Source organism: Sorex fumeus, unplaced genomic scaffold (assembly GCF_029834395.1).
Source record: "Sorex fumeus unplaced genomic scaffold, SorFum_2.1 ptg000003l, whole genome shotgun sequence".
NCBI classification, from domain to species: Eukaryota; Metazoa; Chordata; class Mammalia; order Eulipotyphla; family Soricidae; genus Sorex; species Sorex fumeus.
In genome coordinates, this window is record NW_026606060.1 from 46,122,790 (window position 1) to 46,135,162 (window position 12,373).

At 44.9% G+C, this 12,373-nt stretch overlaps 1 protein-coding gene across 16 annotated transcripts in view; it reads right to left on the reverse strand.

Moving 5' to 3' along the window:
- ANKS1B (ankyrin repeat and sterile alpha motif domain containing 1B) overlaps positions 1-12,373 on the reverse strand; it is a 1,250,258-nt gene that overhangs the window by 14,914 nt on the left and 1,222,971 nt on the right. For all 16 annotated transcript variants that reach the window (XM_056114313.1, XM_056114308.1, XM_056114302.1 and 13 more), the window contains one exon: positions 10,150-10,287. In XM_056114313.1, coding sequence (XP_055970288.1) covers positions 10,150-10,287 — 138 coding nt within the window. The remainder of the gene's footprint in view (positions 1-10,149; positions 10,288-12,373) is intronic.

Sequence of the window (12,373 nt, forward strand, 5' to 3'; positions counted from 1 at the left end):
AGCTGACCAAGACAGAGTGCTTCTTAAGGGCCAATTTCAGCTAACTCAGAAACTCAAGAAACTGATATCTTCCACTAATCACACCAGGGGAAAAAAATGAAAATACATGAGGACGATTTTTAAAATTGCCTGTGAAATCCCCCTGCTGAGATTGAGCCATTGCTACCTTTTGGTGTGTCTTCTTTTTACATTTGTGCATACATAGAGACTTTTATATGCTATATGAATATGTATATATGTGAATTTAAAGAACATTAGAATCAGGCTTTATGAGAAGTTTCATGAGTTGCTTTTTCACGCAACATTAAATCGTGATTGGTTCTTCCATGTCATTAAATGGTCTTCAAATGTAGATTTTCAAACGTGGCAAAGCATTCCACTGTATTTGCAAAGGCCTCACTTCCTATCTCACCCCAAGTATTGATTGCACATCAGTGTAGCAAAAGACCAAGAAAGGAGGTTGGGGCTAAATTCCAGCTTGCTTACTTATAACATTGCAGGCTCTCCATGGAGGTCATGTCCTTCTGCTTTGTAGTCACCTGATTTCTTGAAACCACAGTCTAAGGTGGCCAGACAGCAGACCCTTCTAATCCCCATCATGGAGACTCTTGCCCACCAGGGAAGAAACACGATCTGTCTTTCATTCATGTCCATGACTGTGCTCTTAACTTATAGCTAAGTATTATGGTGCTTGGTCTGGCCCATTTAGATGCCAGGGTAGCTCATAGCTTGCCCTGGGTCCATAAGTCCCTCGTCGGGACCCTGCTCTTGGAGTGCTAGGAACTAAGGGCAACTGAGGCTTAAGTCAAGTAAATATGAATGCCCAGGAGTAAATATTATTTTGGAGTCAATTAACTCCCACGTTACATAGCACAGCATCAACTGTCTTCTGTGTCTATACAAGAAGGATATTGCTAAATAAACCATTTCATTTCATTTCATTTCATTTCATTTCATCATCCTGTTATTCGTCGATTGCCTTGAGCAGGCCCCAGTAACGTCTCTTTCATCCTAGCCCTGAGATTATATTCAAGGCTATTTAGGAGAATGAGACCCATCATTGTTACTGGTATTTGGCATATTTGGTACGCCACGGGGAGTTTGCCAGACTCTGCCCTGTGGGCAGGCTACATTCGATAGCCTGCAAGTTTGTCCAAAGTAGGAATAAGACAATAAGATGTCATAAAAAAAAAAAAAGTTCTGTTAAGATCCAGATCCCGGACGAGAACAGTGCAGTCTCTGCACCCGTGCCTGGGTGTTCCTTCCCGGAGCCCCTTGGAGGGGAGCGGGTTGAGCTTTCCTCCCCGCCCCGACCAGGGCTCCGGCAGCCGAAGACCTCCAGGACCAGCCACCACCATGCTGAGACCACTCTCCGCACACATGAAGGTACTGGCTGAGGGACAAAGCCACGCGGGTTCCAGGGCCGAGACCTCCAAGCCTACTCGAATTGGAGTCGAGCCTCTTCCACCCAGATCCTCCAAATTCCAGTAGGCGGGGGTCACACCCACCACCTGGCCCCCTGGCGCCGTGTAATCCCATCAGCGGCCAAGACTCAGAGACTATAAAATCCAGATCCCGGAACCATACAAATAACATAAAGGAAAGAGAAAAGCAATTTAGAATTATTAGTGCCATTCAGCCGAAGAGAAGAACAACATGGAGGGCGGGATCCAGAGATCCCGAAGGAAAAAAAAAAAACAGGTTCCAAAAAGAGCCGAGATCATCGGGAAGCCCCAGATGGGGTAGGTACCGCATCCCGCCTCCCCCAGATGGAACCCCGGTGACCAGAAGCCTCTACAACCACAGCTCGAGTATGCGGGAACTTGGACTTTTCCTCAAATCTGCCGGGACTGCAACTCCCAGGTAACCTCAGATTCCGGAAGTCACGCCCACAGCCCGCCCCCCAGCGCCATATTGACAGCATTCAGCTGAAGAGAAGAACAACATGGAGGGCGGGATCCACAGATCCCGAAGGAAAAAAAAAATAGAATTATTAGTGCCTGATGGAATTGGGTGTGCCTCAGCTGCACTGTTATGGGAATGGCCCAAGCAGCAAGGACAACCCAGTGTTATCCAACAATTCATAACTTCTAAAATACTTGCAACTCCTGATGGTGCTTGGAGGTGGGAGGCAGTGCTGGGGAATGAACTCTGTATTTGTACTTTCAAAACATGTGTTCTACTACTTGAACCATTTGCCTGGTCTTAATCCTGTTTACTTGACTAATATTGGGGGAAAACGGTACGCAGGAGAGAAATTTGCTAGACTTCAACCTTTCATCACTCTTGAAAAGTAAATCCCCCCACCCCCCCATGGAAAGAGCTCAAATGTTGGTTTCAATCAGAGCATGCCCCATGGTGCTCGGGGGTTACTCCTGGCTCTGTGCTCAAGAATGATTATAGGCAGTGCTTTGGGTCTCAGATGTGGTGCCAGGGATCAAACTAGGATTGGCCATATTGCAAGGTTAGTGCCTTACCTCCTGTACTATCTCTCGGGCTAAAGAGTTCAAGTGATAGAGTACATGCTTCGCATGTGCAAGGCCCTAAGTTCAATGGAATGGCACCCCAGAACTGTTGTTACTGGTACACCTCCAGATGGGGATTTTCTTGCAACTCTATGGATCTCCCAACTTCTACCCAACTGAGTTCCCTGAAAGCCTCCCTTACTTCTCTCCTTACTTCCTTACTTAACTTTCTTACTTCTTTCTCTCCCTCCTTCTCCTTCCTTCCTTCCTTCCTTCCTTCCTTCCTTCCTTCCTTCCTTCCTTTTTCCTTCCTGCTTTCCTGCCTTCCTACCTTCCCCTCCCTTCTCTTTTCCTTCTTCTTTTCCATTCCTTCTCTACCTTTCCCCTTCTCTTCACATCCCTTCCCTTCCCTCTTCCCTTCCCCCTTCCATTTACTTGCCCATTCCTTACTCTTCTCTTCCTAACCCTTGCCTTTCCTTCCTGCTTCCCTTCCCTTCCTCCTGCCTTTCTGTTTCTCATTCCCTCCCCTTCCCCCTTCTCCTTCATTCCTTACCTTCTGCAAGGTGCATATGGTGGTGTGGGAGGGCTATAGGCTGGCAATGCTGCCTTTCCTATTTAGTCAGGGCCTTCTCTTGCTCCCAGGAACTGGTCCCTACTGCAACCCCTCGAGGATGAATTTCAGTCACCGCACAACCCTGGGGATGGATTCTACTTTATAGTCCCTTGCTGTTTGTAAGTGGCAGATAGCCAAGGGAAGGGATGTCAGTCCAATCTTAAGGACTTGACAAACATTTATCATTTTTATTTTGTTTTCTTTTTTGGCTTTTAGGCTATACCTGGTGGTGCTCAGGGATTATCCCTACCTATGTGATCAGGGGCCACTCCTGGGAGTGCTTAGGGAACCACATGTGGTGCCAGGGATGGAATCTGGGTTGGCCTCAGACAACATAAGTGCCTGACCTGCTGTCCTATCACTCCAGCTTGAACTTTAATGTTTTTTTAATGCTGCCATCAATTTTCCTAGTGTCATAATCTAATAGGCTATGGGTCATTTTTAGGGGGAGAAAAGAGAAACGGCACAAAAGAGGTCACATACCCCTTTCCCCCAACTTTGTCATTGTCAGAAAACCTCCAGCCTTCACAAAACCACCACCAAAATTCTCGAGCACCTTTTGGTTCAGCCTCTGCAATATAACCCATATATATTTTCTGTGAGGAACCATTAATTCTTCTGCAGAAAGAATCTAAGTATTTGAGAAAGGGTGATGGGCAACGTGGGAGTAGGAGAGGAGTAAGGGTGGGTGGAGGGGGAAGGGGGGTACCAGGGACACAGTCCTCATCATTCATCAACACGTCTTGGGCTGTAAGGTGTGGTCAGGTGACTAGAGAGAGCCACCACACATCATGGGGTGTCCATCTCAGTGACCTCAGCACAAGAGAAAATGTTGGGTAGCTCCGGATGGTGATGGATGCTAACTCAACTGTGATCACTTCATCAATACATGTCTACATCCAAGGATTGTGTGGTGAACCTGAAATGATTCCCATGTTTCATGTCAATGACTGCTCAACAACAGAGATAAACTATTTTTCAAAAGATAAGGCCAGGGAGCTAGTCCAGGAGGTGGGCACTTGCCTTGCTGAACCTCCAACCTTGATTCTGGCACCACATTATAGTTTCCCCAAAGCACCATCATGGGGCGCTCCTGAAGACAGTGCCAGGTGTAGCCCTTTGAGCACCCACAGGGGTGACCCCAAAGAGAAGGGCTGGTGGGCTTTGGGAGGGAAACTGGGGACCCTGGTTTTGGGAAATGTACATTGGTAGAGGGATGGGTATTGGAACATTGTATGACTTAAACCCAACCATGGGTTTGTAACCCAACCACAGCTTTGTATTTTGTAACTGTATCTTAAGGTGATTCAATTAAAAAAAAAAGAAGAAGAAGGAAGGGCTCGGCACTTGTCATTTTATCTGATGGATGCAAAAAGCAAGCAAGCAGCTCAGAGCAGAATGAAACTGCAGCCCTGTCATGATGACAATGCACTCGTCACCCTGTGCTCGGGCTGCCATGGAGTTGCTGGCTGCATCTTGTATCCAACACTGGCTCTCACAGGGGCGACCCTGCAGGTGCCCTAGCCTGCGTGACCGGAGCAGAAGCCACCAGGGCCCACTCTGGTTGGAGTCAGTCAAGGAGATCTGCGCTCTGCACCCCCGATGCCACCCACCAGACTGATGACTCCCACCTTCCCTACACCCCCACTCCCCCAGTGGTCCAGGTCCTGCCAAGCACCACACACCCAGGTTACAGAACTTGGCAGTTCCAAGTAAAGATGGGCTAGAGGGATGGGGAGAGCTTGGTTAAAAATATCAAAGACTGCAAACACGCACTTTCTAGAGAAGTGAGAATTAGCTGGGGTCTAGCAGCAGTCATGGCTTTTAACGTTATTTAAAATAAGCCTTTCATATTTTACAACTGTTGAATGAAGTTCTTTCTGGATTTTAAAAATAAATCCCATACTCTCACTAGATCATTCTAATTTACCTATTTTAATTTTGTTATTTAATAATCTTGGTGAATGGAGTATAATGCATAGAGGAGGAGGAGCCCCAAATCTTACCTACCGAGGTGGGGTGGGGGGGTGGGAGGTAGGGGGGTTAGGGGTGGGAGGGGGAAGCTGTCACTGCAGTCCCCTCTGCCCTCTATAAGACAGAGCTAGGGAGCCTTTCTCAGACAAATGAGAAAGGTTGATTTGCCTGAAAAAGGTTGATTCTATGTTTCGAGTTTTTTTTTGGGGGGGGGGATGCTCAGGTGTTACCCTTGGATCACTGCTTGGGAGATGCTCCCCGAAGTGCTCAGGGGACCACGTAGCAACAGGGGTTTGTTCCTGGGCCTCCCATATGTAAAGCATGAGTCCTGGTCCTTCCTTTCCACCTGTCCCTTCAGTTCCTTCTTCTCTGGTAAATTCTGACTGCGTGGAAGGTGGCATTTGGGAAGAGTGTGAGGCTTCTTAGCTAACTATGTGAAAGTAATCACCTGTAAGATGCATGCTAGGTCTGATGCTAGATAAAAGATCAATATTAATTTTGAAGGGAAGACCCCATTTCCATCTTTGCTCTAGTCCTTTTATTGCATCTTCTTGTCATCTAAAATAGAAACCATCACAGGCGGAAGTTAGCCTAGATTCTAAGTAGTAAAACAGGCATAGAGATCCTAAAGGATAACATTTCCTTGAGTGCTCGGTATGAGGTACTCTCCTAACAAGGTCAAATGAGCTTGGAAAACGAGGTATTCCACCCCTAGTTCACGTGGGAGACAAGCAAAGGCCTGGCACAGTCCTGCAGTAAGTACCAGTATGTGCTTCGTGAGAAATGTGCATGCCAGCTCCTCAGACGGTTTGCATCTCCCTTCCCAGGCCCCGGGGCTCCTATGGGAGAATGTTCTGAATTTCCCATTTCACTCTCTGTAACCAGAAATAGCCTAAATATCACCAGATTTTCTTGATGATAGATTAAAAAGTAAAAGTAAAATCATGTGATTCACAAAAGGTTACAAGGCCAAAAGCATCACTAACTTTGCAATAAAAATACTTATACACTCATAAATATCTGCGAAAAGATTGAATGCGCACTTGAGAAGTTCTTTTTCTTCACCCCTCACTCTTTTTTTCCTTTTTGCCATTTGTGCAGCCCAAGGGACTGATTGATATCAAAAGAATTGTAACGTTTCAGGACTGGACTGAATATTGAAGTGTCCTAGATAAAGAGACAAAATCTACACTCAAAGAAGCTTTTTTCGGGTGCAAGCAAAGCTTGTTGCATCTCAAAATGGCTCAAAGGCCCGGGTCAAGGCTGGTCGCCTGTGTTACTATTTTTGGAGGTGGACAAACTGTGCTTACCTAAAGAGGATTAGAATGGTGGATTGGTGGTGTGAGATGAAAATCTTTTGGAAGAGATACCAGAATTATAAGCTAGCAAATCAAACATCTTAAACATATGGGTGAAAAGATAAATGGTGAGGCGACACTTTACATTTCCTAAATGGATCAGGGACACCGATATCATGTTGGTCCTAAAACACAAATGTTGATTCTTTCCTACCACCTGCATATCACCTTAGTAAATCTGCATCATAATTACAGAGCTGAAAAAACTCCAGGGGACAGAGGGCACGAGCTATGATTTTTAGATCACACGGAGAACAATGTTTTGGAATACTCTTATCAAGGCAAATTATACATTATATTTTTAAAAACCCATTTAGAAAGAAATGCTGCAACATTCAAGGCTGAAAAGTATTGGAAAATTAATATTTAAGACATTCAATGAAAACACTGCAGAAAAGTAATATATGCCAATATATATGCCTGCAGTCAACATTTTCTGTTTTCTTCACTTAGATTTTATGTGGGCTAGAGCGATAGCATAGTGGGTAGGACATTTGCCTTGCATGCAGCTGGCCCGAGTTTGATTCTTCTGTCCCTCTCAGAGAGCCCGGCAAACTACCGAGAGTATCCTGCCCGCACGGCAGAGCCTGGTAAGCTCCCCGTGGCGTATTCAATATGCCAAAAACAGTAACAACTAGTCTCACAATGGAGATGTTACTTGTGCCTGTTCGAGCAAATTGATGAACAATGGGAGGACAGTGCTACAGTGCAGATTTTATGTACTTATTGCATCTATTTTCTTCAGTTCTTTTATAGGGCTGGAGGGGCGGTGGGAGGGGAACTTGGGTTGTCAATACATGTCTGGCCAATCTTTCTTATGCCATCTAGCAGGGGAACAGCCAGGCTGTCCACTGTGATGTTAGTATGCAAGGGAAGGGAAGCGGTGGGGATGCAACTAACTCTGAATATACGTATTATTTAGGAGGCTCTTTCCCTGCATTCCTTCCTTTCACTTCAGTCCTGATGAGAGCCAGTGAGGCTCAACATACCACAGCAGTTAGCTCCCTACAGGAGATCTGGATTCAGAAAAGTCCTGCGGCTCGTGTAAGATCAGAGAGCAGGCAGCAGAGTCAGGATGGGACTCCACAGAGAAAGTGCTTCATGAAAACCAGTAATACATGTGCACGGACAGAAGGAATTCTGCTGTTTGCAGCAGCAATCACACTTCACAAAGATGGCAAGCAGTGTTTAAGATCCCTGACGATTCCTGCTCCCTGTCCCTGGAAACCCCAACTAGAATGCTTTTAACCAGCACCATGCCTGCTCCCCCCCCGCCCCCCCCCCCCCCCCACCCTCCCAGGAATCTTCAGAGTGGCTTGTCCGGGCTCTATTCTATAGTACTTACCATTGCCACACACCTCTTTCATATTCTTCTCCTCATGTCTTCTCCAATAGAAGAAAATTTTAAAAGCCTCCTGAACATTCTCCTGAGTTCAGATACTTTTTTTGATTGTCAGAATTTGAACCCAGAGCCTCACATATGCAAGGCAGGTGCTCTACTACTGAGCCACATCCCTCGTCCCTCTTTCCTGCTTTCAATCTTCAGAAACTGGAAGGGAAGAGCCATAAGCAGCTAGGTACAAACACCTTCCTTTACCTTAGGAGGGCATCAGTTTTGGATGACAGTGGGCTATGATTCATGGATGTTTGTCGGGATAAATAAAGAGAGCTTTAAGCACTGAACTCTGGGCTGGCCTCTTTTTTTTGGCGTTATAATGCCTTGTGGGGTATATCAGTATTTATTGAAACATTCTCCTATAGATGAAAACTTAAGTGTGCCAGTCTTGTTTATCAAAATACTTGGGAAACTTCTCTGTACACATATTATACCATCACAGTGCATCTGTGCAGTTACATTAATGTGACAATTCATAAAAGGGAAGGTATCCAGTTAGTAAATTCTTCCATTTAGTCCGTACAGAGTTACTGTGAATATTCAATGAGATAATTTTACAAGATAATACAAATAACTAGTTTGCTAGATCTGACAACTTTACAATCAATTTCAGTAGCATTTATATATAAAAAAAAACTCTCCAGAAACTCTCTGATTGTGGGCTGGCCTCTTGTGGATGTAGAATACCGCAATTTCTATGGGTGATTTTGGAATGCATTGAGCAGAGCAGAATAGAAATTACAATTTTAATTCTTCTGATTCAAACTTATTACATGGTTATAACCACATTTGTTCTATCTGCTTCATAAGCAGAATGACTAATATGCTGTATCAGAGATCTCTCAGGTGCCATGTACCACTTTGAGGGAATGGATAGCTCTACTTATGTAGAGGAACATTAATTGCCTTTTAAAAGGCGTGTTAAGTGCTTTTTAGAATCCCCTTAATTTCCCAAGCTTGTGAAAAATGGGCTAGTTTAATGATAAAACAGTGGTGCAATACCTTAAGAACCTCATTATAAGACTACTTGAGTAAACAAATGGGGCAAACCTTAGTGTTTCCAACGAGAATACGTAGGTGTCTAATTTGGTTCTAATTCAGTATGGAAAACTGTATGAAGTACCAACATTTAATTTTTCTTTCTCACCATACAGACTACTATGCCCCAGTGCTTAGAAATAGCTACCGGAGAAGCAGTGGAGAAAAATGGAGGCGGAAAGACATTCACTGAATTTTGGACCCAGAGAAAGGAATTCCTCAAACCCAGAAAGTGAGGCTCCTAGCTGAACCATGGCAGTTGAGATTCCATATAGAAATGGAATTCTCGATACGCCATAGCCATGCTGCCAGACCCCGTGCCAGGTTGTTTCATTTAGGGCAACCCGGAGGGGGGCAGGTGAGACCCCTCCCCAACCCAAGGGATCCAGTTCTGGCAGCCAAAAACCTCCAGAACTCAACTGCCGCCTGGCTCATGGCTGCTCTCCACACGCTTGGACGGGCCTCACCCATGAGTGAATCTATTCCTAGACATCTCATACTTTACACCACCAAAATACTAAGAGTAGCATACCACATTTGATGGCGTTTAAAGTAGAAGGCAACCAATCTTAGGGGAAAATATATTTTTACAGATATTATATATATATACATATATATATGTATACATATAAAAGCACACCAGGCTCAACCTTGAACAACAGGTTACTAATCTCTTATAGAAGGGCTTAATGGCTCCTGGGTGAAAAACAACAATTTTCATACACTTTCCTCTAAGAAACTTTTTTGGTCTCATTTTTAGCAGATTATTCATAACAAGAAATACAAAATAAATTATTTTGGCTCTGTTTGGGGGTTAGAGTTTGGGATTCAGGATGGAAGTATGGTGGTGGGAAGGTGTAATCATGGTGGTATTGGTGTTTGAATATAAACTGTAATCAAATATTGTGAACAACTTTATTAAAAAAAGAAGTGGAATTCTACATCTCCTGGATAAGCAAAGATACAGAAAAGGCTTAGCTGAGCTTTTAAAAAGTCTTATACTAGGGATCCTTTCTTTTCTTTGTGGGGAATGTCTGGGGTCACACAGGTTGGTGTTCTATATGCCCAGGAGTGACCCACTGGGGTGGTCAAGTGGCCATATGTGGTATAGGGGACTGACCGAGATTGGGCTGCATGCAAGGCAAAGGTGCCTTAACCTGTCTGCTATCTCTCCAGCCTCGAGATCTTCTTTCATAACTTTGCAAACAAAATAAGCTCATAAGGTAACTGCAAATTGGGTTTTCAAAAAACATGACTACAGGGTGAGGGAAGCAGCTCACCTGCCCGCAGAGGGCAGTTACTCACCACATCGAAGGCAGTAAACACGTGACAGTAGTGGTGATTGGACTTCAAATCTTTTGTGATATAAGCAAACGTGGAGAGGTCTTCCGGGTCCTGGGCAGCACAGGAGATATTGCGAATTTCATGCTCAGCAATTATATTCTGGAGGAAATGACACAAATGACCGTTGTTTTCCTTTGCAAGACAGAATATCAGAGCCAAGGCAAGGGCACAGTGAAACTGCTGCTGAGCCATGCTTTAGAACACTCTAGAGGGGTGACTTCCAAAGTGATTCAATGTACTGTCCATGGGTGCAGGCACCCCGGGTCCCGCAGAAATATTTTCACTGCATTGAAAACAACCTCAATTAGTTCTACCCTGGAGAAGCGGTTCTCACCCATTAAGTTCTGCATACAGAACTGCTTCTGTATGCAGAAGCAGTCTGGGAGACAGACACTTGGGCAGACACAGTAACTACTACACCCATTCTGGTCTCAGTTCCTTGCCTCCACCTTTGCCTGGCAGTGCTTTTCCCTGACATGCCGAACAGATCACCTGTCACCTGCTGCAGGCTGGAGCTCTGACTCCAGCATGTGCTGGAAATTCCTCACCAGGGTAGTGCCCAGGATCTTGTGCCCTGCCCCTCCTGTGGCACTCACCACGGTACACAGGTGGGGACAGAAGCATTGAGCTGAGGTTCGATGGAGGTTTGTTGCAGGTTTGATGGAGGCCAAGGTGTTGGGATGTCATCAGGAACTTCCAAGCCATCACACTCAAAGCTGGGGTGCCATTTGGAGGCAGGGTCTGGTGGAAATTACTTTCCTGGCTCTAGCCCCTGTGCAGTTAATGAGTGGGTGGTGCAGAGATCACTGTTATTTATTTTTTTGGGGGGGAGGAGTGGGGAATTAGGGGGGCAGAGAGCTGATACTCAGTGTAAAGTGCCTTACACAGAACAGGTGGTGTGGCTGAGCACAAATTTGGGCCTGTATAACTACAGTGCTCAAGGTTCTTTCCCATGCACTATGCACTGCAGCCCCGCTTAACCCCACTTTGCGCTGCACTAACATCATTTTGTGGCATGCCGACTCCTCATTTCCAGCATTTCTTCAAGCTTCTCTTCCCTGCTGGTCCCATCATCCTGACCTGCCTCTAAAAATAACTGGTGGGAGGCAGGTGAGGAAAGGTTTCAGCAGAGTTGTCCTGCAGCACAAAATAACTACGGAGCTTCACTTTGCTGCAAAGGCTGCTAGAAACCTCTTTGGATCCATATTCTAAAAAGCAGGAAGTTTCACTGAGTTTTGCATTTTTAAAAAATCTTCTAATATTCTCATTTATGTTTTTTTTGCAGTTGTCATAGATCTAAAGCCCTCAATGCTTTAGTTACTCTAATTACTTTTTAATTGCACAGTTTAAAATAACCTGTCAGCAATACAATGTTCCACGTACACCCATCAATGCCAGAAATGCTTCTCAAATGTCCCACCTCCCCCCCACCCCAGCAAGAACTTCATGTCCCTCACTCTCTGGAGCTGTGTGATTGGCAAGCAATTAAAGAATTAACACATAAAAGAAAATGAAGTGAAGATATTCTTCACTAATGCCCTGTATGTTGACATGACTTGCCATGCCCTGTCAAAAATAACTCAGAATGGAACTGGAATTCCGTAAACAAGTAGCATGCTATTATTGCAAGATAGAGTTTCAAAGTTGGCTGTCACATCCTCGTCTGGCATTTCTTTTAGGAGGAAACCAAACCAGGAACGAGTCTTAACATGCATTTTTCTTCTGTTTGTTATTGGGTCACAGTCAGTGATGCTCAGGGGTTACTCCTGACTCTGTGTTCAGAATTACTCCTGGAAGTTCTTAGGGGACTATGTAGGGTGCCAGGAATCAAATTCAGGTCAGCAGTGTATGCAAGGCAAGTGCCTAACCCACCTAATCCCCTTAAAGAGTATTTAAAAATAACAAGATCAACACAGTCTTTAAGATACCATGCCAACAACGTGAAAAGTCACGCCATCACTTCAGTTGGGGACGAATTACACTAGTCCATTTACCCACTATATTTCACCACAAGATTACGGAGTCTGAAATCTGTGTGGCCACGACTTACCATTTGGGGGAACAAAGATTTCTAACTTCTGCCTTTAGCTACTAACAGAACAGCCTGTTGTGTGCTTGAGAATTTTCCATAGTGTAGAGTGGACCAACTTCCTGGGCAAATGTTATAGTAGAAAGTGGTCTGTGA